The sequence below is a fragment of the Barbatula barbatula genome (assembly GCF_947034865.1).
Source record: "Barbatula barbatula genome assembly, chromosome: 21".
Classification (NCBI taxonomy): domain Eukaryota; kingdom Metazoa; phylum Chordata; class Actinopteri; order Cypriniformes; family Nemacheilidae; genus Barbatula; species Barbatula barbatula.
In genome coordinates, this window is record NC_136784.1 from 10,624,456 (window position 1) to 10,650,440 (window position 25,985).

The following is a 25,985-nucleotide window of genomic DNA, read 5'->3' on the forward strand; positions in this document are numbered from 1 at the left end:
ATAAATTGTACAAAACGATCATTTTTGATAATCTAAAAATGCTCAACATTTTCTAAGATCTTTAGGTTTAGGGGTTTGGTTAGGGGAGGGCGATATAATATATACTGTATACAACTCATCACGCCCATGGACTGTCCCCACGGATATAATAAAACATACGTGTGTGTGTGTTTCTGTGTGCGTGCGAAAGAGAGAGAGAGAGAGAGAGAGAGAGAGAGAGAGAGAGAGGGGGAGTTCTGGAGCACGAAAGGGGGAGAGAGAAAGAGAGATGCTCTAAGCTCGTGCTGCAGTCTGGCTGTTCATTTCATTTTGGTAAAGTCTTGAAAAAGTAAGCCCAGGGGTTTTCGGCAGTGGAAATCCCTTAACGATTATTTTCACGCCTTGAAATTATTAAGACAGTGATGAAGACTGCTGTAAACTTCAGTGGGTGGGCGGTGACAACTTGTGCATCTAGTGGTCTTTTCGCATTTATTGCGCTGTGAGTCACTGGGAGACAAGTCAGTAACGTGGATTTCTGTGTATACTAATTGGAAATTAAACTAAAATCCGCGCGTGTGGGAGTGAGTTAACATGCGTTTTCTATAGTCTCGTTTGAAATCAATATCCGGACAGTAGCCTGTTGGGAATGTGAGATAAGAAGATACCGTTCTCATTATCAGCCTCGTCAGGTTTTTGGTGAGAAAGCGTCTATTAGAATCGGCTCACCCCGCGGCTTGCTTGAGATGGTTCAGTCCAGCTGCGAGAGTCCAGTCTCGATGCACTGGGATTTTTCTCAGCGCCGACACCAAGTGAATCTTCCTTTTAAAACCATCTGATAACCGTGCCTGCCAAAAAATTCCCACCATGAGCGCCTCTTTGAATTCGGACAGAACGGGAGTCCTGAGGACAGAGTGCAGATGTACACATAACGGGACGAGGAGACTGGATGGAATAAGGATTTTTGCGCTAATGAAGGTGGGAGTACAGGCGCATCATTGGAGCGGGGTGCTCTTCTTGTATATGGGGCTATTGGCTGCATCGGCTAAGGGTGAGTTTCCCGATATGCTGCATGTGCACGGAGCGCGCGCTCCCTGTTGCCATACATGAGATCGTTATGTACTTATGTACCACTGTCATTGTTAATTCCATGCCAACAGTGTGCCATTTAACGTTGGGTCATGCGTTTCATTGATATCGGTCATTGATGGATAAACAGTAGACTGAAGAACCGGTCAAATAATATAAAGAGCTTGTACATTGAGTATAGCCAAGTAGACTATCGTTTATAATGACACTTTTTTGTTAAACAAGCCTTTTTTACTTTTGAAGAAGCCTTGTGTGCTTTGTTAACGACGAATTTGTGGGTACTGGGGTTGCTTTTGCCAGCCTTGGTCTGCCCCATGGAAGCATAATGTGTTGTTTTATGCCTTCGGTAACAGCCACCTTAGAACAAGACTGTGCTGGTAGGCGGGCGAGATCCCAGTTTAGTTAACAGTCAGGCACTAGGATAGTGAATAAGCATGTAGAGCAACCGTTTCCCACAAATATACGCGTATAGATCTGCCCGTGTGTGTGTGTGGCGCAACATTTCGTGAGTGTGGGAGCCAAGAGTGAACGAGTGAGTTTGGGAGGAAGGGGGCGTATGTGAAAGCGGAGGCTGGGGGGTTGGTTCATGCCGACAAAACAGGTCTTTGACTCTGCACTTTCAAGCTATAAATATATTTCCTTCATGTAAATAATGTCCATTCAGTCATTATCTTTGGATCATTATTTGTTGGATTGATTGAAATAGCGGCATTCCAACAAGGCTGTTCATTTGTTCGTATGGCCTTCGGAAGCTGTAGTCAGAAGACAGTTTTGAAGTCCTAGCTACAGGTGTACTATTTTACAATAAATGTAATTCCAAATGTAAGTTCCACTTGACACCGGTCAGCTTTTTAGACTGCGTTGTTAAGGATTTTCAAAGGATAAATTGCAAATGACTCGAAAATTAAAGCAATTGTAGTTGTAGGTATATTTGTAATGCGCATTTGTGGAATGCTCGTAATCCATTTAATGGATGAAGCTCGGGCTAAATTTCAGCATTAGCTATACGTATAAGTGCTTTTCAATAGTTTGCTCTCGCTGCTGAGATTCACGAGTCGTTGTCCATAATAGTGAATGGCACATAATGATAAAAGCCGATAAACGAATCCAAAAGCCAGTTGACATTTTTATGCTTATAATAAGGTGACTGTGTGTACGCGGTAATATCATGAACACGAGTCCGGGAAACGCTTGCAAAGACGTCAAGCAGTTTCACGCTTTTTCCATTGAGCGGCACCAAAGCTTCAGAATAGCTCAATATGAAAAGCGCACCCGGTTCTCTCTCATACTTCATTAATAAACCGCGTATATCTTGGAAGCCTCTTAGAGTTTTCGTTTTAGCGCATAATCTATGATTTGTGTAATATGATGGGACTTTTTTCAAGCTCGAAAGAAATGTCAATTTAAAATTAATGCCCATTCAGCTTTCGGCCACTACTGAACACTTCATTCAGGCAATGTGGTCCGTGGATCAATCGGATTGAAATATACATTAAAACGCACAATCGTTCTCACCTGCCTCATGCGGTTTGACACAAAATAGTTCACTTAAACCTGAAGATGAATAGATTAAAAAAAGTATAAATACGAATCTCAATAAGGTTGAGATTCTTGGTATGAAGATGTCTAATGCGTGAATTATTTTCTATTTTCTAGAATAACTAATCGTTTCGGTGATCATCTACTCTTTCTCAGATGTTGCAGCCTTACAGAAGCATTCGAGATCAAACACTTGCGCATAACGGCAACAAAAGACGTGAGAAAATGAGGGTGTTTGGCTCAAAATCATTTTCCTTGCTCATAATCATTGATAGCTGATGGCACTTGACTTCATAAACCACCAAACGTCGCGAAACCAATGTATTCCTATGATGCAACTTAGTGCAAGGCTCCATTGAACACGAGTCTGTAAGCATGCTGAGAGTTCTTTTCATCAAGTTGGTGGGAGGTTGGCGCAGAAATTCAGTTCTGGTCAGTCCCTAGGGTTCTTTGAAAATACAAAAAAATCATAACGTTTGAGTTTCGGATAATCAACTCAAAGGAATCTTAGAAGCAAAATTTTCACGGTTTTCCCCCTGAAGTGGTATTTATCAGGGTTATTCCTTTAATGCTTTTTTGTACTTTTTTAAGCCAGCGTCCGATGTTATATAAGAACAGCTCTGTAAAGTAGACGAAGACTCACACAAAGCAACCCGGAGAGTTCCCGTCTCAGTTTCTCTACACTCCAGGACCGCGGACAGCTCCCCTCGCGCCCTCTCCATATCGCGTGTTTTCCACCGCATTACATCACCGGTCTCCTTCGGTGAAAACTACTTAAGCACACAAAAGGCTTTTTATACAAATTGTGTTTTACAAAGCGAATAAACGAACACAGTTAAATGTATAACAGCTTTACAAGCTTTAATGGTAAGAGTCTCAATCTCAAGACACAGGCAATTTAGGACCAAGGACAGCTCCTACAAGTGTCGGTGGAAAACCCTCTCCGCCACACGGCGACACTACTCGCTTTAATCTTTTTACCACACTCATTGCATTGCTTCATCCTGCCTATAGGTCCCCGCTACCTATCTTTTCAAAGTACACATGAAAGTGCGTTAAAAGAAGATGAACACCTGCCGATGTGTTTGCTCAGACGATAAATGGAAACTGAACAGGGTTGTTTGCTTGCTTGTCCCAGTGGGTTGGAGGAGACCTTTGGCAAGTAAAGAGAAAGAGTTTACATCTAGTTTCCTCCTTTACATTATTTGAATGCTACTATATATTTAATAATCGATGTCACATTCAAATACTAATGTTTCAATATAACAGTGAAAACACATGCAAATTGTGAATGCAAACAAAGACGCAATATGGACAAATTAGTGTGAATGGTAATTTATTATTTTAATAGATGTGAAGAGATTAAGACCAAACTTTGTCCAGATTTGACTTGAGCTCTAAGATCAGGACTTGCTCAAATTGAGTAAAAACTAAGGTGGAGTTGGGCTACAATTGTTGCATGGGTTAGCAGTGGTTTTGTCAGAATAAATAAACATGCTCATCTAGTACATTTGTTAAAATAATACAGCATGTTTAAAGTATCCATAAAATATTGTCAATATTTTAGAATGTACAAAAAAAAGCCTTTGCTATTTTTGTATTCGTCTTATCTTCTGTTTGCAACCAGTCACTAAATGTAAATGCTTGTTGTCAGAAACATTCACACACTCACTTACCCACACAAACTATATCGTGTAGAGAAATGTAAATATGATCATTTTTATGGGTGAAGAGGTTATCAGTGAGCTGTTTATTCATAATTTGAAGGTATTGATTAAGATAACAACTGTCTAGTTAAAAAACCTGCAAAACCTTTTGACATTTACACTGAGAAGTGACCCTGCTGAGAAAGCACAATATGAATTTTGTATGAAAGAAGTTTTCTAATCCTGAACTGTCAGATGTCTTAATTTTTTAGGGCTTAGAGTTAGGTTAGGTCTTATATTGAGTATAGTTTTTTAAGCAAGAAGTGACTCAAGGACAAAAATGACAAGTTTTATTTCAAATTACTTGTGTGTGAGGGTGACTGAAAAAGCAAAAAATAACAAATATAAATTTCATACTTCATGTCATAAATACAAATGTTGTAAAACTTTTAAATTTCCAAATATAAATGATATTTTCCATTGATATTTTAGAATAGATCCTCTTTGAAGGTTTTAGGGAAGTCTGTTCCAAGCTTGTAATGGCTTGAGTTGTATTCCGATAGCCTCGTGATAGCATAGCAGTCCTCTGCTGAGACGGACACTTATTGAGGGAATATAAATGTGTGGGTCTCTTCCTGTCATCCAGCGGCCACTATCTGTGGTAGATTGACAACAGAGATTTCTCTTGCCTTGCTTCCTGTCACTCCCAAGTCTTCTTAAGAACGTTGATGTAGTGGTTTCTTATCTTTGATCTACTGTGATTAGATTACACAGTTAATCCATTCATGTCTCCTCAACCTGAGCCTTGTTTGTTTCTACTCTCCCCCTATTCATTTCTCTTTCTATTACATGTTTTTTATGCTTTATGCCCCTCACTTTGTCCCTGCTAGTGATTGTATTGGGCAGATGTACCATTAGTAACGGCAGACCACCTTACCGATGCACACCGTCTCCAATATGTGTGGTTTTCCACACACAGATTGTAATGTATGTCACTTTTAGTGCATGCAATCAAACGGCAAGTTATGTGGATCGATACCAAAAGATAAGCGAGGACAAAGTTACACAGAGAGATCAGGAGAGGGGAATTAGCACTGGGCAGAAAACAAAAGCCAGACATGGGTGTTTAGAGACAAAGAGGGCTGAGTGAGGCGGACAGCCGTCAGGTCACAGCGTGCTGGGCTGCTGCAGCCTGTTATCCGTTCTAATCCGTGTCAGTCCTGCGCCGCTGTCGCAGCAAACACACCTGTCAGCCCGCCCTTGTTCCTTGTCCAGGAGGCAGGGAAGGCAGGAATAAGTTGTTTTTTTGGAGGGTGCCATGAAGGGACGAACTTGAAAAACTCCAATCTTGGTATCTATTTAGATAGATTTCAACAATCTGTCACTAACTGAACCACATCTATAATTAATTTGCAGAAGTAATGTGTTTCGGAGCAAAGAAATGGCGTATGTTAGCATATTTAGTTAAATAGACTGAGCTTATTCAGGAAGTGATGTAATGCTGAGTGTGTAGGTATTTTCTTAGCACGCCTGATTTAAGTTCAAGGGACAACTGGAAGACATCATTAAACCGTGCTAGGTCTCAAGAGTGAGTCATAACCCTTTCCCATGCAAGCCAATCGATGGCGTTCTGTAGATGATCATTTTAATTCTTGAGTACCTCAATTATTCTGTAACTAAAGCAGTATCAATTCAATGACACATGGATGGCAACCAAAATAAAGGAAGGTTGGAAGTTAAGCAGTATGACTCAGTTTAAATGTTAAAAGGGGATCAAAATAAATCATATGAAATAGACTGATCGATAGCGCTATTATTACGGTCAGTCGACCAATCCAGAATTTTAGTCAAAATAATCACAATTAATCACTCAAATCAATATTTGAGGAGAACAAAAATAAGTCTGTATTAGCTAAATAAACTGTAGAAAAAAGACTTTAGATGTCAATTTATTGTTTGTTTCATTTTATTATTACTGAAAGGTCAGTCCACCTAGATTTAAATTGGGATTTTTTACTGCAGTGAAAAAGGAAATATCAATGCTGAGAAATACAGCCGTGGAAAAAATCTGAGACCATTTAAAAGACGTGTCTTATTCTGTGAACTACTAACAGTAGTTCTCCCTAATTTCAAACTTCATTTTACACATTTATTTGCAGAAAATGAGAAACAGGTTTTCAGACCTCAAATACTGCAAATAAAAAATGTTAATATTCACTTTTAAGCAATACAACAGTAATATTTGTATAACGCTGATTTATAAAAAAATTGAAATGGTCTAATTTTTTCCAGGGCTTTACTTTTAATGTGACCAACTTTAAAGTGGCAGGTCTATGCTTTTGGAAATCCAATTAGCTATATTTGTACTTGATTTCAAACAAAATTTTAAACCGATTTCTTGCATTAGTAATGCATTATCTTATGCATTCCTATGGTACATACATTTTGTTGGTCACTCGTCATGATCATTTAGTCCCAGGAATGCAATAAAGAGCTTAGAGGGCTCTAAAGAGAGTCCTTAATTAAAAGTCTGTCCTCCATCTCACTCACGTCTTTGGCATGGGGACACCTACATACTGCATAATAAACAAACAGAGCTACATTCATCCCGCTCACCCCCTCATTCCGAGGCAGAATGAAGAAACTGCAGGGTTATTTAAAGAGAATCCGATCTAACGTGTTTGCAAACACAACTTCAATCCTGAGGAGATGGAACGCGGTGCTGAGCTATGCAGTTTTAAAATCCCCAAAATTAAACAGCATGAGTAATTCGGTAATTCCTCGGTGGTTAGGTCTTCAGTCGTTTCCTGTGAGCTCTGAAATGGAAGAAAGAGGAGGAAGAGAGATTAAGAGAGCAACGCTATGACGGCCGGAGCCGGCTGGAGCCAGTTTCTTTGAAGACCCATGTTATATCGGAACACTGGGCCATTGTGGCTCTTTAATGGGGCTGAAAGTGCACTAAATTCTGCCTGAAACACACTCCTTGTGTGCTCTCTGCTCTGTCTGGAACATTTCTCTCTAAAACGCTGAGCAATTGAGGCCAACCAGCCCATGTTGGATCGTTCCTTGTTCATCTCATGAACGGCATAATGTTTAGTTCCAGACTGAATTAAAAATATTAGCCTCTCGCAAACACAAGAGCATACGCTCTAAATGCACATAATTGGAACTTAATACAGAGGCATGTAAGCTAATGAAAGGCATGTATAAAAGTTATTACGTGGAGGCAGGTGTGTTTTTGTTTATCGTTCAATAAATGTGATACGCTTTCGTGCTCTCAGATCTGATTCATTTGATCTCTGTTTATGTGCACTGCCCAGAATAAGGCTTGCGATAAGGTTTAAGTGGATTTTTGTGTGCATGGGTGTTTGTCACTATTAATAAGGTGTATTGAAAACACAGTTGAGCCAAATCTTTCATGCACCTGGATGTGCCGCGCCATTGCCAGCTGCGTTGATTGTTGTGTGGACTCCGTCTGTTGGCCTCATTTGCTTCTTGGCCCACAGAAAACAGCAGCGATGCCGCCTCGCTCGAGCAGAGCCAATCTTCTCCTCTTTCCAATGCATTTGCCTTGCTATTAATGGTCTTCACAATCACCTCACACAAACATTAGGGTAATGTATGGATTTATCCAGGAAAGCTGAGGTCACCGATTTCCATTGTAATGGCGGCCATTCTTCCGTTAATGCAGATATGATGGAGTTGTGAGCTAAATGCCCTGACACTTTAGAAGGTGGATTGTTGTACACAGAGAGATTTGTGGCACAGAAAAAGTTGTTTTTCCTCTTGTGTCGGCGGATTTGAATTCCCCAGTCACATCTGCCTTGTTGGTATGGACTAACTGAACTCGGGCCCTAATGGCATTTTCCACTGGTCTTTGAAAAAGGAAAATATGATCGATTTGAAGTGCTTATGAAAACTGGTGAGTCAGACCCATTTGTCTCTTAGGTGCCCAATTTACAGCAGAGCTATGGCAGACAAGCTAAAAGGAAAGCATTTTAAGAGATTGCAAAAATTATCTGCTATATGGCTTGCAAAGCATGAGCATTTTGAGATGAGATGACAGGAGGGAGAGAAACAAAAACTGTGATGTTGACAAGTATACCATGATGGGGTATACTTGTGAAAGGGGCTGTATCACATGTTTGTGTTTTGTTACTTTTATCAACACTTATAATAGATGAAATTATCTTATAGTTTGATAACAGTCTGATGTACTACACACATAGTAATTGCAATAATGTTTATCTTTATATAGGTTACACTATGTTACTGCTACCTTGATGCACTTTTTGTTTAAGGGTAATATGTCATCAACCACCCTACTGTGGTAGCCTATAATTGGCAACAAACATGGCACAAAACGACAAAAGAAAGAAAAAATAGAGGAAAGAAAACAAAAGCGTCACTCCACATTCCGCACAACTCAAGCAGCCCATAAGATAAACATCCCAGCTGAAACAAAACACAATAACAACAAAACACAATAAAGAAAGATAAATACACATGCCAGGAGAAAGATGTAAGAAACAAAATACTTAAAGCAATAGAACATTTTCTTACGCCACAACAAAACGCATTTACAAACATCGGATGTACCTCAAACTGAGCAGCCAAGCATTGTCTACTTTCATCACTTAGGAAGTCTCTTTTGCCCAAAAAAACTAAAATAGTCAAACTCACAACTAAACAAAACATTGCTAACAACCATTTATATAGTAAAGTGCCAAAAGCCTTCATATAAATTTGACTACTTCAAGCACCAATTAACGTATTCATGAAAAAATTGTGTTTACAATTTCATTCTGCCATGTGTTTGCATTTTACATTCGTTTTGCACAATAATTTGGGATTCTTGTGGCTAAATCGGTAGAACATTGCGTTAGCAGTGCAAAGATTATGGGACACATACAGTACATAATAATAAAATGTATACCTTGAACGCACTGTAAGACACATGTGTCTGCCAGATGCAGATTTGTGAACGTAAGTTCCGAGAAATATACACGATGGTAGGTAAGAGATGGTAGGTAAATCATGTAAACAGATTACACATTTATATAAACCCGTATTTATTTGGTAGCAAATTTCATGATGACACACTCAACACAACACTGTCATTTTTTACACCAGCTAGAGTGTCCAACTTTAAAAGATAACTGTGTGTTATAACAAACTTCTAGAACAAACGATCTATCCACCTTTTTCTTGATGTCTCCATTCCTGTTTTGTATTTGTTACCATGTTAGAGGACATTTCTGTTCATGGTTACAAATTAAGTTTCTCTGAGAATTTTTGCGGTAAAAGGCTGTCGGAACAGCCACAGAAAGCTCAGAAATCCTTATGAACGAGTGTTACCATGTGACACAACAAAAGCGTAAAGTAAATAACATTGAAAGACAGCTCGGTCTTAGCTCTGACTACTGCATTCTGCACTCTCAAAAACATCACAACATATTGTTTACTATCGTTACTTACATTATTGTTATTGCATAGTACATCACTACACATGAAGCATACATCTATACATTTATAAATGTAAGCTCTTTGCCATCTACACGGCACATTTGATACAATATATCAAATGGGCATGCTGGCTGGAGTTTAATGTCATGATCCCAGTAGATGTCGCTGTCCAACTTCTTGTGATGAGAAACAAAGTTGCTTTTTACGTTCTAGGTTAAAAACTCATGCCCATGAGGCCCCTGTGAAATAATTTAGATACTGATTTTTGACATTATGCTGTTTTAAATGACATAAAAGTATTATAAAGTCTGTTTAAAAGCATTGAAGATAACTAATGGGATCAAGCGTCGAACCGGAAGTCTTAAGCATTTGCCCTAAGCGCCTATGCAAGGCATAATGGGTAATTTCAGGCATTGCGAAAAAGGTAGATAGTATGGCATTGTTTTTTGGAGGACAGTGTCTGTCTAAATGTGAACAATTAAAACTGGATGTTAACAAGACATATAAGCATCCTAGGGTAAAATACCCTTAAAACCACACCAGTGGCCGTATGTTAGGTCTTTATACACCTCTGAAGACATAGTTATGTATATTGTATTGCATTTCCGTGAATAGATCCTCAAATAAATGACACATTGGACCATTAAAACTATTAATAGTTGATAAGCAATATGCAAACAGAATCAGAACCAGAATGTGTTTAATTCCTTACAAATCCCACCTCTAATTTATAGAACTATTTCATTAGTGCAAATCTAATAGACGGGATCATTTAGCAAACAAGATGAATTGAGAAACAGGCACACAGAACAGAACACACAAGTGACAGAGAGAAACAGCTTCAAAGACGATATGCAAATGAGAATAAAACATGTTCAGTCTATTAATTTAGTGAGACATCCGAGATGGAAATTTAATGAAGATGTTTGTTTTTTGTGGCAAAATATTCCATGGTAATGTTTGATACTTTGGGTTTTGGCAAAGGATGGCAATGTCGTATGTTTATCAGAAGGTTTCCTGAAGAAGCTCTCTCAATGAAATCGTGATTTTTTTGGCAGTAACATGGACTGGTGTTATCTTACAATGAATGTCATGCTGCTGACTGTTTTTAGTTAAATAGGTGAACAGCTTACAGGCGCACTGCTCATACAGAATTCCCCACCGATGTTTCACTATCCTTACCTCTTAAGATCTCTGATCGTGGCCACTCTGAAGGATTGCTGTCCTGCCGTAGTACGGCACGGCAGCGATCGATTTATCAAAGTGTCATGCCGTGCACTGCAGCCCCGTAGCAGCAAAACAACAGCGGAGGCAAAACAAACATTGGTTGGCTCTGGAGGTGGTCTCTGCAGTTGCTCTAAACAAGGTCAAAGCTCTCCGTTTGCACTTCACTCCACCAATATGCTCAGAAAACACTAAACAGATGCGGAAAGACTGGATTGCTGTGGATCACAGGCTTGGGGAGCTCTGGGGCTTTCTGTATTTTTTAAGATTATAGAAAACAATACAAGGCTTTTTTACATCAAATTATATGAATACAATACAAAGATAAACATAAGAGCAGTATTTTCTTTACAGATAATTGCATCTGAGTTGTGTTTAGATTACGGTTTATTGTTTATTTTGTTTCATAAGAGAACAACCAAGAAAGATAATTTAAGAATAGGGTTTAGGAATCCATATGTTTTAGTTTAAATTTGGCAGTACACTGTAGATTTTCTTAAATTAAATTTTTTGTCAGAAAGACATGCTAGTGCGTTAGGGATTTTTTCTGTTTTATTTTTCAGTTTCAGATGAATGTTTTGCCTGTGTTGGACTGAAGAATCAAAGCATTTACTCAGGAGCTTTTATGCTCCGTTTAGATGAATGCAACTACATTAACACATCACAAATCATTAGGTCATTTTAAAATTGTGAATTCATACCTAAGAATAAAAACATTACCCATGTTTCTGAGAAACATGATACTTGCATCAAGATCATCATGCTGGGTCTATGTCTTTGTTCTATTCCACCCTTTATGTATTCCTCATGGCTTTTAACTTTATGTCTTTTCCAGTCAGGTTGGTATGTGAGCAGTTTGCTTCAGATCAATCGCATAAATCTAGTGCATTGATCTGTGTCATTTCAGGTCTGATGTGTCTACTTATGCACCAGATTACGCATTTTTATCAAATATAAACACACATACATTGCAGTGAGGCTATTTATTAGAAGCATGCACATATAACATCTTGTCTTTGTTAGCATCATGCTTTACCAGTTAAGCTACTGAAAGGTTTATGTTTTTAGTCTTTTAACATGTACTGTATAACTTAAATGTATGCATAAAGAAAATGAATACATCTACAAATAAAATTACCTTTTATACCAGCTGGTTAAACACAACTTAAGCACTTTTTGTTGCAGATGCCAGTATTTAAAAACACATTCTCTTTTTCTATATGAATTTATACATCTTTCTAATGTTAATATAAAATGTAATCTAAATAGTATATTAATATCAGTTACTCTTTAAGATATACTGCAGTGTGTGTAGGTACGAGGGGGTGTGGCTTGGCTATTGATCCCTTTGTTGTCTAAAACACTTTTAAAATATTGGTATTGCTTATGTTAACAGCCAGTGGATAAGACTATCAGCCTCCTGCTTATTGCTGTGTGGGTCTGCTTTCTTGTGACCTCTATCGGTTTAATTTCACATAAAAATTAAGTAAACTATTGACTTTTTTCTATGATAAAGGCTTGTAATGAAAGAATCATGGGGCTATATTGATCAGGATGTACTATGGTAATTAGACAATGTATTTTCTCGGCATTCACAACACCTTGCTGCAGGGGCAAATGCTGTCTTCTGTACAAAACAGTGTAATGCTGATTAGATGACTAAGAAAGGACAAATGTATCTTTCTGTATAATCTCATCAGTCTCTCAGGAGCCATCCTGACTTGATGACTTTAGGCTGAGCAGTTGCATCTAAAAGAGCACTAGATCGTTTAAAAGACTGCCGTTTCCTACAGGAATCATTTATCTTAAAACAATAATTAAACAGGTTTATTTAAATTTTGTGTAAATCAACTATTTTTTAATGACAGGGCAGTACACTGTCAGAAAAATGATCAAAAATGTACACAAGCTGGGACATTTTTTAAAAGGTACCATTTAAGTAAATTTTATGTACATTTGGTACCGATACATACATTTGAGATACTTATATGCAGTCTTTAGGTGCAAATGTGTACTTTTTCTAAGGGTGCCGCAGCAGGAACAATGTGGGTAAAATTTTTGTGGGGCTAACATTTTTTCTGACAGTGTAGTGACCACATCTGTCATGATTTGTGCATTTACATGGCAATCTGTGTCCAGAGTTCAAGTATGTTTTCAGAATCATCCATGATGACACAGCCTCAGATGAGTGTTCTTGTGGGATCAAGGGCAGAAAAATGATGTACTGTATTGTCTCTAGCTATTGCACGTTTGTGCTCTTTGAAGAAAATCTATTTTAAACTAATGCAGTAGCCATAGAATTCTTGTTTTTTTGAAGAGCCAAACTCTCTGCCTAGCATTTTTTGTTACACTTTCTAGCCTTACTAATTTGTGTCAAGCGTAGTTTATGAGTTTTAAACACAGCACTATGCATTCTCTAAACCCTAAACACTTCTGTTATCATTTCGAAAAACGCACAGAAATATGGCTACTGGCCAAAGGCATTTTATCTGAATACCGCTAAACTGTATTCCAACAATTCTTGAGACATTCTTAGTTTTCAAAAAGCACCTGAGGTTTTTCCGTACACAGATACGTTTTCATTTAATTATTAAAATTCCATGCTGGTAGGCAAAGCTCTCCTTCTTAAGAAATCAAAATCCCAATTCTGTTAGCGAGTTATCCAATAAAGCCCCAGCAGGCTATTCGTGTGTGGAATTAGAAAATGTAAAAAAAATTCTAACATAATTGCACTCCATGTTGAGTATACAGAATCGTTGCATTGAATAGATTTATCTGACTTGCAATGTGTTTGCATTGAGTGAATGCTCTGAATATTTGTGCATACACTCTTAAAGTGAAGGTGCTTAGAGGGTTCTTCACAGCGATGCCATAGAAGAACTCTTTTTGGTTCCACAAAGAACCATTCAGTCAAAGGTTCTTTAAAGAACCATCTATAACCTTTTGTGAAACAGAAAGGTTCACCTGATGTTAAAGGTTCTTTATTGAACTATTTAGACCAAAATGTTATTCTACGGCATCGCCAAGCACCTTTATTTTTAATAGTGTATGTGACATGCTGGTATGAACTTGGTTTTTCATTAAGAGTAATCTCAGTGCAATCCCCACTCCAATATGTTAGAGAAGAAACACGCTACTTGGACATGCTGAGTTCCCAGGGTATTGGGTTAGTTTCTATGGAATATGTGCTTTGAAGATAACAGATGCCTTCTAATTACGTTCTCCTAATGATTTTTTTAATATCGCAAACCTAGACACATTGTTATTTGTTAAAGAATAAAACATATTGAGCAACTGCCAATCTATGAATTTTTTTATTACTGTTTGCACTGGTTTCAGATTAGGCTTTATTATTTATTTCTTCTGTATTATTTGGCAGAAAACAGGAGCAGGCACTTATAATATATAAAATAACAATTTATTAATTTGTATACTAAAGTTCTAAACACACTTGTGTGACGGGCAATTTACTGTTTAATTCTATTTCTATTAAAGGTTTACATTTAACTCACCTGTTTATTTTACAGTCAGAATTAATAACATGTCTTGTAATCTTACTGACCACGGTGCCTTTTCAACATTGATGTAAGACTCCCATTAAAAAGGTGAACCACAGGGACCAGTTAGGGCATGCTGTCAGGACATGCGTGACTGGACCAGACATGGAAGCTTCCGGGGTAGATGGAATACAAATGAGAGAGAGAGAGAGAGAGAGAGAGAGAGAGAAGAGAGAGAGAGAGAGAGAGAGAGAGAGAGAGAGAGAGAGAGAGAGAGAGAGAGATCTGAGAACATTATTAAAGCAAGAAGGCACAATTAATTAAAAGTGGTGGTACAGACCTGTCCAGAACAAGTAATTTAGGTCAAGCTTTTCTCTGATGGATGGAGCACACACAGTTATTAAAATTTCAGATTGCGTGCAATATTTTATAGGAGGTCAATGACAGGTATGCAAAAGAGAAGTGCAATTAATGCACTGGGGTGTAGTCTGAGCTGCAGGCTATATGGAGTTATTACAATTAGTCACGTAAAACACCAACAATATCATCCCTACGGTTTTTCTTCCAGAGTAACATTTTACTGACCACTGATAAAGCAAAGGGCAGCTGACCGTATTAATGTTCTAGACTGCATGTTCATTAAATTTGCTTCTTAAATTTAGTATAAGTACTTTGCAGAGGTGGAAAACATATAAACGGACCTTGCAGTAATTTCTTATTTATATGCACCTCGAGTATGCAGTTTAATAATTACATGGACATTATAGGGTCCTTGTTATGAAAGCATTATGTTGTACTTGCAAATGATTAAATGTTCCCAGATCAAATAGCACACTAATTAATGTAAATTAATAAATAAAAAACCCAGACTTAACTGCCAAATAAACATATATATATCAAGCTGCAAGGTTGTAAATCATAGAGCATTGTTTGCGAATGTTCTACAAGAGTCTCTGTTTATATACAAGCACACTCACTGTAAGGAAACGCATAGGAAACATTGGCGGGATTTAAGACGCGTGTTGTGTCACGCGCTGTAATGGTGGATGTTGATTGGTGAGCAGCGGAACGCAAACAAGCGCGTCGCAGCGTTTACGAGGTCAACTGTACTTTTACAACAAATGTCTGCTGTGTTAAAGTCTTTGATGCCGAATCTCTTTGGTCTTATTCACAACGCGGACAAGTGTTTAGTGAAAACATGAAGACTGGCGTTAGCTTGCGGTAGCAAATTAGCCCGATGACATGCGCCACACTTCTAGATTACCACACAGTGTAGATTAGTGACGTATGCGTGAGAAATAATTCAAATCAATTCTTAAAAGGGAAGCATTTCTTTGCTTCTATACAGAAAACCTGCAGTTTCCGCGTTTACTGTGTGCACGACGATTTTGGCCAGGTGTGATATGACGGCCGTAAATGCTGCCTTCACGTGCTCTCGGAAATTCGATAATTCCCATTTCAACCAGGAAACATGTATGCAACGGCGCTTTTTCAATCTTAGTCGATACGTGGGATGTTTTAATGCTACAAAGACATTAGTAAGATATGTTTGAATGTTTCTTGGTTCTTTTAAGGTTGCCAATACTGCCTTTACGTGCTCTCGTGAGGTCAGTTCCCATGGGGACCGTTAGCATAAACTGCTTAGACTAGTCTTAGAAGTTAGTCATCAAATGACTGGTCATAACTTCTTTAAATTGGTTAAATAAAAAGGTAGATTGAGTGGGCTTATTGAAATAAGTAATATGAATTATTCTTAACTAATTGCTAGTCAGTGTGGTAGTAATTGTTGAAACGCAGACTGTGCAACTGGGCCCTGAAGTTATGATTCCGAGCTGGTTGTGTTCACTTCAGGTGCTTTGGAATGGAAGATTCATGGTTGCGTGTGTCTTGGGGAAATCATGAATGCTAATAGTTTTTAACCGTACATCCTACTGTATAGCTGTTTATATCTGATTTGTTTTGTGACACCTATGTTGAAAACGAGATGCATCTCAAGGGGTTTATCCAGTAAATACGTTTGAATAACTGTAGGCTATAGTTTTTACCACACTATCTTGTCAGGTTGCTGACTATTCTGGGATATTGGTGAAATATGCTATTCTCGCAGTGTATAAAACATGATATAGTATGCTTCAAATTATTATTCACACATGTGAAAATGTACTACTAAGGTTACGACTATACAGTGAAGCTGTTGAGGGAAAGCGAATCGATCATCTGTCCAAGCTGAAATCCTTCTCCCGTATGCCATGTTTTAAGTTTAAGGCCCACCCGTCTTGGGAACTCCGATATCCAAATTATTTCCCAACTTCCCAGTGGGAAACGTGACATCAGAGGGCGTTCATGTGCAATTTGGACCTCGGCACCTCATATTTCTGATAATTCAGAGAGAACGTGAAGGAAGCATAACTTAAAGGGCGTGGCATCTTTTTATGCTTAAGCCAACAAATGCGTAAACATTTTAGCAACAGACTTCAAATATACAGTAACAATAAATCATTCATCCGAATGCTAAATTGACTTATAACAATATACTATCTAAATAAGAGAAGCAAATACCTTATATACTAGGGATGTAACAATATTATTGATATTATATTATTACAATAGAAAAATTGTCTCAATATTATCGTGGTCACACAACTGCATGAAGCGATAGGTCTTCCGGGCTTAAAATAGAGAATGTTCGAAAAAACAAGAGATCTGACCTGTGGCAAGGTCTATCTGGCGCAATTCTTTTATAAACTTGATTTTTAGGTCATTTGACCCATCTCATGCTATAACCCGTACCTCTAAGCAACAGTTATTATAAGAGGAAAAAGGAAAGAGGATGCTTACGACACGACAAGTCATCATTTTTTATTTTAAACATCGAGAGGAATATCGGACCGTAGGCTTTATACCGAGGTATTACCTAGCAGTGAGATTTTTATATTGTTACATCCCAATTATATACTGCATAAGAAAAATTTCATAACACTGCCGCTTACTACGTAATGTCGCACGAGGTCAAATGACATTATGTTTGCATGATTATGCCATTTGTTCGCAATCACGTTCACCATTTCTTCCACAGTTATACAGTTAACATATTTTAATAACAGGTTTAATAATAGATTTTCAATTCTAACAGATGTGTACTGTTTTAGTCATTTGTACTGAATCACATTCTTTTTCAACATTGCAATTGTATGCATATACACTTGTTTAATTCTTTTTTTCTCTCTTTATTTTATTCACAGCTCAAAACTGCAGTCACACGCTACACAGTCCAAATGGGACAATAGAAAGCCCCGGATACCCGTATGGATATCCCAACTACGCCAACTGCACATGGGTGATTGTGGCACAGGAACACAACCGGATACAGTTGGTATTTCAAGGCTTTGCCTTAGAGGAGGACTTTGACATCCTTTCGGTCTATGATGGACAGCCGAGTCCAGGAAACCTACGAACACGGTAAATACATTTTAAATGGTTATACGTCTGAATGCTTGATAAAATCACTGGTTTTACAAAATTGTACAAACAAAACTGTATTTAAAAAACAAGTGGATTCTAAAATATTTTGTTACTGATATAGTATAGAAATGTAGAAGACTTGTAGCATTTTCTACTGTAAGAAGTATAAACTGTGAGAATCTTTTACTTAAGTAATAAGTATTTCGAAAACACTTTGTGGAAAACCTTGTTAGAAGTGAGTTAAAGGATGTAAAACATTATTATAGGCCTGCATCTAATGTTCTGAAGTCCATGAACTGATTCAATGCGTTTGACTTTATACAATGAGAGAATTCAGGCTCGTGATGGTGATACTTTGAAAACAAAAGGATTTAGGTCCTGGGGACTGAAGAAAATAGATATCCTCTGGGGGAGTGTCCTTGGGGCATTGGTCTGTTTTTTATTCCAAAGTTGCTATTTTCAAATCTTCATAGATCCCTTTGCTGATACATATTTTCTTCCAATGAAATGAGTTTTATAGAAAACAACTCTGTGAACGTGTTGCTTATCCCTATGGTTGCTTGTGTTGCCTTTTTTTATTTAATATGTGTGTACAAGGGCACTTTCAAGATTTCTTAAATTTTACATTCGATTCAAAGACAACTTCCCCCATAACCCCATTTCCATTGTGTCCTTTTAAATGTTAACCTTCCTAGGCTAGGACTGCTACAGCATCACAATATTGGTGTAATCTGAACTCATTGTCATGGAGAAATCCATAAAAAGATATTAAGACTTTGTAAATAGGCTGAGAATTTATTATATGTACTGTATGTGCTGGGTCCATGTAGGGTTGTTCACATCTTGTATTACTCTGTACTTTGTGCTTCTTGGTTATCAGTAGAAATCAAGCCAACCAACCATTTAATATAGCCTATATTAACCACATTTTTTACTGTGTGAAGACAGTGGTCTTGTCAGTAATGTTAAAGAAGCTTTAGTGTGTTAAAGATGGTCTGTTGCCGATGAACCACCATTCCACCCATGTGCTAATTAAGCTGATAACACTTTTTTCAATACTTCAGTCTCAGAAGACATACCATTGGCTAACCCAGCCGTTCTATTACCTCCCCCTACAAATGACTTCTCAAAAAGTCTTTGTTTAATCTACAGTAAGTCCAGTGAGTCATTGTGGACCATGGCCAGACATAACCCGTACTCTGTTAGTTTTCTTAGATCTAATTTAACATTTACAATGTTTTGAAACTTTTCCTTGTAATTTATTGTAACTCTTTGCTCAATATGCAAAACGGCATATTATCCCTCTTCATTTCTGTTGAATCAATTCTTAGTTAAATTGTAATCATTCTGGAGATGGTTTGGTTTTTACAAACTGGAGTGTTATCTTATCCATCTAATTAGGATTTGATTCATTTGGATTTACAGCAGTTTGTGTGTTCTGGTGGGTGGATTTGCATGTATTGTGTCAACAGAAAGTTACCAAGGCTTTTGTCAGCTCTTGAGTCAGCATGTGATATGTTCAATGTGATGTTTTAAATGTTGAATCTTGGACAGGACTGTAAACATTTGTATGTGTTGATATTTGATTTGTTGATATTTGATCAACTGTAGTCTATTATTATTAAAAACATGGGGATGTGCTTGTATTGGCAAAGAGCTCAATGCTCCTATTTAATGAAAGTCTGTCATCATTTACTCACCTTCTTGTCAATTCAAACCTGTATGACTGATGTTCTTCTGCAGAATACACACACACACACACATTTTTTCTGTTACCAGACAAAGCCGGTACCCATTGACTTGCATTGGTTTTGTGTCCATACAATAGCAGTGAATGGGTAGCTCCGTTGTTTGGTTACAACATTTTTAAAATACAATATCTGATATTAGATATTATCTTGGGAAATATATGAAGCTGTAAGCTGACATCCTTGACTTGTAGGTGATGACTTGAGTATATGTGGCTGTAATTGGTTCTATGCAGCTGTTGGTATTGTAGAGGCATCTGTTGGGCATTCTTTATTTATATTATACTGACATTCTGGTGAAGGCTGTAGATATGTTATGCTACGTGCAGGCACTGAATTTGAGACACTGGATTCCATGTTTCCAAGTTTTCCAAGTACACTGTAGCACATTTAGAAAAGGCATTCATATAATAAAAGTCTCTGGTGGTGGTGCTTAATTCAGCTTTTGGAGATACACCTACCTGCAGAGTTGCTTGGAAGTTGTAATTATTATGTGCGTTGAAGTGGATTAAGAACAAAGAAATGATGCATTAGACAATTTCTTTTCCCTTCTCTTTCTTTTTAACAAAGCAGGATGCCTTTATTGTTCTGGTGCAACAAAACGAAGAGTAAATATTAGGTTTGTATTTGTATGTATAGTGTTTCAGCTGCCACAGAGAATGATGTGTATTTTCACAAGGCACCATAAAGCAGCAATCTTTCCCATTTTTCTTTAACATACCTGCAATTTTCTAAAAAAATGTCATTAGCTAGTTCATGTGTTTAGAATAAATGAAACCAAACTTTACTGTATTGTGGACCCCAGGACACATTTGCTCCCATACAAGGCTCTCAGGTGAATGAGCTTTTGCTTAATTTGATCAGTTTTCACTGGTTCTGCAAATCCGACAGACTATCTTTTGTGCAATACACAAATAATGACCCTGAAAGGTATATCTGCTCTTGCGTATTATTGGTTCCCTGCTGAGTAGCAGATTATTGGGATGGGAAGACCATCAGCATGCTCTTGGTTATGAGAAACCATTTGCTTTTTTTCTGGGCCAGACCAAGGTGGTCTAATATCTGGTTATCATTTAGGATTCCCTTTATCTCCGTGGCAGTTTCTCAGTTGGAGAAGGATCCGAAATATACCTCAACATTTTTTTTTAATGGAAACCTACAGTATGGCTTTGTAGCCAGTAATGCAATGTGACTAATTACTTTGGAGGAAAATTGGCTGGTAGCACATAAATAGTCCCAGAGACCCTTCACTTACAATTATCCTGAGCTGTAACATAAAATATAGATGACAGGAAAGTAGGGCTGGGCGATAAAATGATAATGACATGTATCGACGATACACTTTTCTCTATAACGATAGAACAGAATGTTCGATATAACGCTCCAAACTTAACAAATAACAATCCATGCGTAATCACTGGATCATAAACAGCCTTTTATTTTCTTAGAGCATTTTTTGCAAATCATTTTGCAGCTTGCAAGTTTTGACATTGCAGTTATTTGTCATCACAAAAGTAATTATTTGCATGCATTTTAAAGTTGTGCAAGTTTAAACTTTCAAGCTATTTGACTCGCAGACAATTCTTCTAACAAATGAGCATGCTGCGACATCCTATGCTCGCGCAAACAGGCGTGTACAGACAGGTGCAGAACAAAGTTCTATTTCACGTCTTATTAACTATTCAGCTAAAAAAATACACAAGGTTCACATAAACACAGTGGCTAATGTTATAAGTGAAGTTAACAGTGGATGTGTATCAGCTTTAGCTCTTAAAATGACTTTATGGTAATACATCTGTTGCTGTCTCTGTTACCCAAACACTTCACAGTAATACAGTTAAAATGAGAAAATTGAGAATAATACAGTGGTACAATTCAAAACACATTTTCTACTGTTCTTAATAAAAAGCTATTGAAATGTATCAATAATTATGAACATCGAACATTTTCTAACATTATATCGCCCCAATCCAAGATGTGGATGGCATTGTTTTTTCAAGAAGATATTTATGAATATATTTGGTTGAAGTAATATAACTCAAATCAATGAAAGTCAAAAACATGAATTTTTCAGCACAAAAGTAATGCCTGCCCCTTGTGACGTTAAACTGGCGTCTTATTAAAAAAAATATCTGTTGATCTGTGCAAATAACTGAAGGCTATTATCGCATCTTCAGGTGAATTCCAATCGCACTCATGTGCTCCACACACTTAAAAGGGCAGATCCTTTGTAGTGCGAGTTCTGGAGGGAGATAAACAGCTGTTTTCCTAAATACATAGATAATGAATTCTGCAATAAAAACAGAAGTTTTCCTTTATCTGAGACAACCGTTTACGTGGTGTACCCTTCCTGCAGTAACTTTCAAGGGCACAAGGCACGTTTTGGCAAGCTATCGCGAGTGCTAACCGACTGACTGTGGCAGTGGATTGCTGGTAATAACGTTGCAAATAAGATACGTTTTCTGGACAGAACGATCAAATCGCTTTATAAGACCTCAGTATTGTTATGAATATTACTTTTGTATTGAATGTAGCAGCGTTTTGGAGTTCAAAGATTGGGCGTCTCAGGCCGTGGATTTCTTAAAGCACACCGCTCTTAAGTCTCTCCACTTTTATAAATGTGAAGCCGCCGGTTAACTAGCCCTGCATTAGACTGACAGTTGTGTTCTAAATTCAAGCCTATTGCGATTGCCTAAACGCCTTTAACAAGTGTAAGATGTAAATCATTTTTTACGTCCTTTCCTCTGTTTCCATTTTAAATAGTTTTTCCAGTAGGGGTGTGTGAGACTGTGTCAGGGGTTGGCCACTTTGTTTAATTACTCTTATTTATTTTTTTAACTCCAGGCCTGTGCTTCCTCTTGATATATGTGAAGCTCCTCGGCCAGCTTTTATGAAAGAGCAAGCCTCCGACCAATAACATCCAATCCCATTAAATCAGATGCTGTCATCCTTCCTTTCCTGTTCTGATTCCGGTCCAAAACTGGTTCTGGCAGGATTGGCTGTGGAGATAATGTAGTGCATGTTAAACGTAAACTGAGAAGTGATGTTTTTCTTTTTTTTGGATCCATTGCATATTGAAAGAAGTGGCTAACTTTACATTATTTTGCAGGAACTAATATAGAGCTGGAACGATTCCTCGAGTGATGCGAGGACATTTTTTGCCTCAAAGCTTCGTTTAATCTATTTAACTACAGTACACACTGAGCACTACGTTTCCCACCGGACCATTATTACTGACGCACAGCCCGCTTAACTCTGAACATGTTATGTAAACACAGAAGACGCTGCAGAATAAATTACAGAAATATATTCAAAGGGCAGAGTTTTTTTATTTCAGCTCTGACATCTGACAAACTGTGTGTGTGTGCATGTGTGTGAGAATGGTGAGAGAGCCTTTCTGACTAGCTCGTGTCCCATAATGTCCAGAGTTTGTATTATGTCCAAAGGCTGAAAGCGGTCTTTGTGGCTGTTTAAACACAAGCCCGTCTTCACGGTTCTGTTCAGTGCGGCATATATGTATTTACCAGTGTAGCACGTATGCGATACAGTTTGGCAGGTGCATTAAACAGAGCCGCTTGTTTGTGTGAAGTGCGTTTGTCGTTGTGCTTGTTTCTGTGTGACGTTAATCAATCACACACCGCTATTTCACGTGGTTTTAGTCTATTTTTGGAGTGAAACTTGTTTTCCGGCTGCATTGAGGCCATATAACTAAATAGTCCTGTTTTTTAAACATGCCATCTAGCTGTTCTGCGTGTCTGAGTGAACAGCACAGTTTAACGTGCTACACGCATGATTCTCATGGATCAGTCTGCGTCTGGGGTGTACGAGCACATGAACACATGAACTTCATCTCCAGAGTTGCTCTGAGGGTTTATATCAGAACATTTCACCAAGTGAAGCTATCAAACACACACTAAAAAATAAGTGTCTTCCGACAACCTGCCAACATAAAAGTCTGGTTAACTACAGTAGTTTTATGTGGACAAATATATTACTATTTAATAGTGAAATAAAAAAAGAACTTTTTTGTAGTTATACAAAAAGTGAGTACTTAATTTCCGAATACTCAATTAATCGAGGGAATAATAGAATTCTTGATTGCTAAAATAATCTATAGCTACAGCCCTAAACTAATTTCTGGTGCTGTCAACAATGTTCATTGTCAATAACTATTAGTTTCCAGTTGATTTAAAAAAAGTTTTTCAATAAGTAAAAATAAAGTTTCAAAATGGAAAGATAATCTACTGACAGAAATGCAATATCATATACATAACACAAATGTCTTCAGAGGTGTATAAATACCTTGCATAATGAAGCATCATTTTTATTTTCTTAGAATGAGCTATTTCTATCTACATTCCCTTTTATGGAAGTTATCTCCTTCGACAAATAAGCGAAAACATGGAGGCATCTTAGCCCTGTGTCAGCAGCCATAGTGTTTTGAAAGGGAGGGCTGGAGTTAGCCGCTAGTTGCATTTCGCAACCTTACCCCTTAAATCTCCACCTTGCTCCTTTAATCAAATAAAATGCTTAACATGTTGTCTTTGGAATGCAACATCAGCATGTATAAAACATTCAAATCTAATGGAAGATCCCCATTTATTTTAAAAATTGAAACAAACAAGGGTAAAAATGACTTCAAATGAGTTTAAAATATTTATTAAGAAGACAACATAGAATAGAATTATGAATAAAATATTGGCCTGAATAGGATTTCTATCAAACTAGTCATGGAACTATGGAATAGATACAAATATCTAACTTCTTGACAATTTTCTGTGACTGGAAGGTTAGTCATTACATGGCCTGTTTTACTGTATCACAGCTTCTGTACTGGTAATTTGCATTATTTAGTAACAGAAGGAAGTCTCCATTACATTTTTCATCTTAATTCATCTTAATTATGTCACTTCATTTTCTCAGTAAATCAGGATTTGAGAGGAAATCAGTGCTGGTGAGTGATATGCTTAACAATTAGCAATTTTGTGCCATAACAGAATACACATGGTGTTTTAAGTGAAATGTTTGAATGATAAAACAATACTTCCATTAAATCAGGGATTTTTTGGAAGTGCTCTGTTATGGAGGGTAAATTATAATGTTTTTTCCCCCTATTTTAACTAGATGTGGAAAGTCATTCTATAATTAATTGTTCAATATTAGACTGGAAGAACGGTGTGTGCTCGGTTTGAAGTTCTGCTGTATTATTTGCTGTCAGTGCAGTCTGTGAAGTGTGTGTACATTAGTCTCTGCAGTCCTTCATGTGAAGTTTAGAAGCAAAAGTAATGAAATTAAGTCAAAAGTTACAAACATTAAGGCTTGTCAGCATAACCGGTAAATGGAGCATTGTGTACAGCCTGTAACACTGCAATATTTGTTGAAAGGAAACGTTGTTTCCTTAAGTTTGTTCAACGACTTTGCTTGTTTATGTTTGCATATCTCTTTAATCATGATAACATAACCATGTTGTGACGTTTGGTTTATTTAAATATATAACTACACAGTACTTTTTTATTTACAGTGTTTCTTAGAATGACTTAATTAATTAATTTATGCCAGTTCATTTGAACGCACACCATAGTTGTAATATAGGCAAGTTATGAAAATGTACTAAAGATATCAAATTAAGGTCTGATGATGTGATTTATTATTTATTCATCTTCTGGCTATATCATATGTATACAGTAGGAAGATAGACAACAAGTATAACAATGATGTAGGAAAGATATTTATCCATTTGCCAAAAACTGTCAGGATTCCATACATCATTTCTTCTTCCACTGCATTTTCCCCTTTACAGTGATTTATTTGTCACCACCCTCAGGTAGTTGATGGAATTCTCACCACTTATTGTTGGCTTTAATATTGACAGAGCCATAAATGGAAGAAGCATTACATTTTCTTTCCTTTTTTCATTCTCAGTTACACAAGTCAGTGTAAAGTAATGGCCAAGAGTAGCATTATTGTGTTTCTAATATACAATGGAAGGTGAAAAGTTCATGGACTGATGAGACTTGTTCACCTTTGCTATCTACAGTATAGGCTACTCATTCATTGATATTACGAATTGTAGTTCTGTGATGTGAAAGACAAATGAATACCAGAGAGATTGGGAATGAGAGTTTATAACGTATGTATTACATTCGTGTTGAAATCGATGTATGAGCGCAGGCCGACATCAATTAACCTACAGAGATGAACATGACCTCTTCTCTTCTCATCAGACATGAGAAATATCCGAAGGGGCTCAATTGTTCATTTCAGTCAGCTATAAGAGATAATGCCAAGCCATATGTCAAAGTCTGGGTGACATTTACATGCGGCTTATGATCGGCTGT

At 37.4% G+C, this 25,985-nt stretch overlaps 1 protein-coding gene across 1 annotated transcript in view; it reads left to right on the top strand.

Annotated features, from left to right (window-relative positions):
- Positions 1 to 843: 843 nt before the first annotated feature.
- The window catches only part of csmd2 (CUB and Sushi multiple domains 2), a gene marked incomplete at both ends in the record, with an annotated part of 241,505 nt that continues 216,363 nt past the window's right edge, over positions 844 to 25,985 (top strand). Inside the window, 2 exons of the mRNA XM_079485563.1 lie at positions 844 to 1,027; positions 17,680 to 17,896. Coding sequence (XP_079341689.1) covers positions 844 to 1,027; positions 17,680 to 17,896 — 401 coding nt within the window. The remainder of the gene's footprint in view (positions 1,028 to 17,679; positions 17,897 to 25,985) is intronic.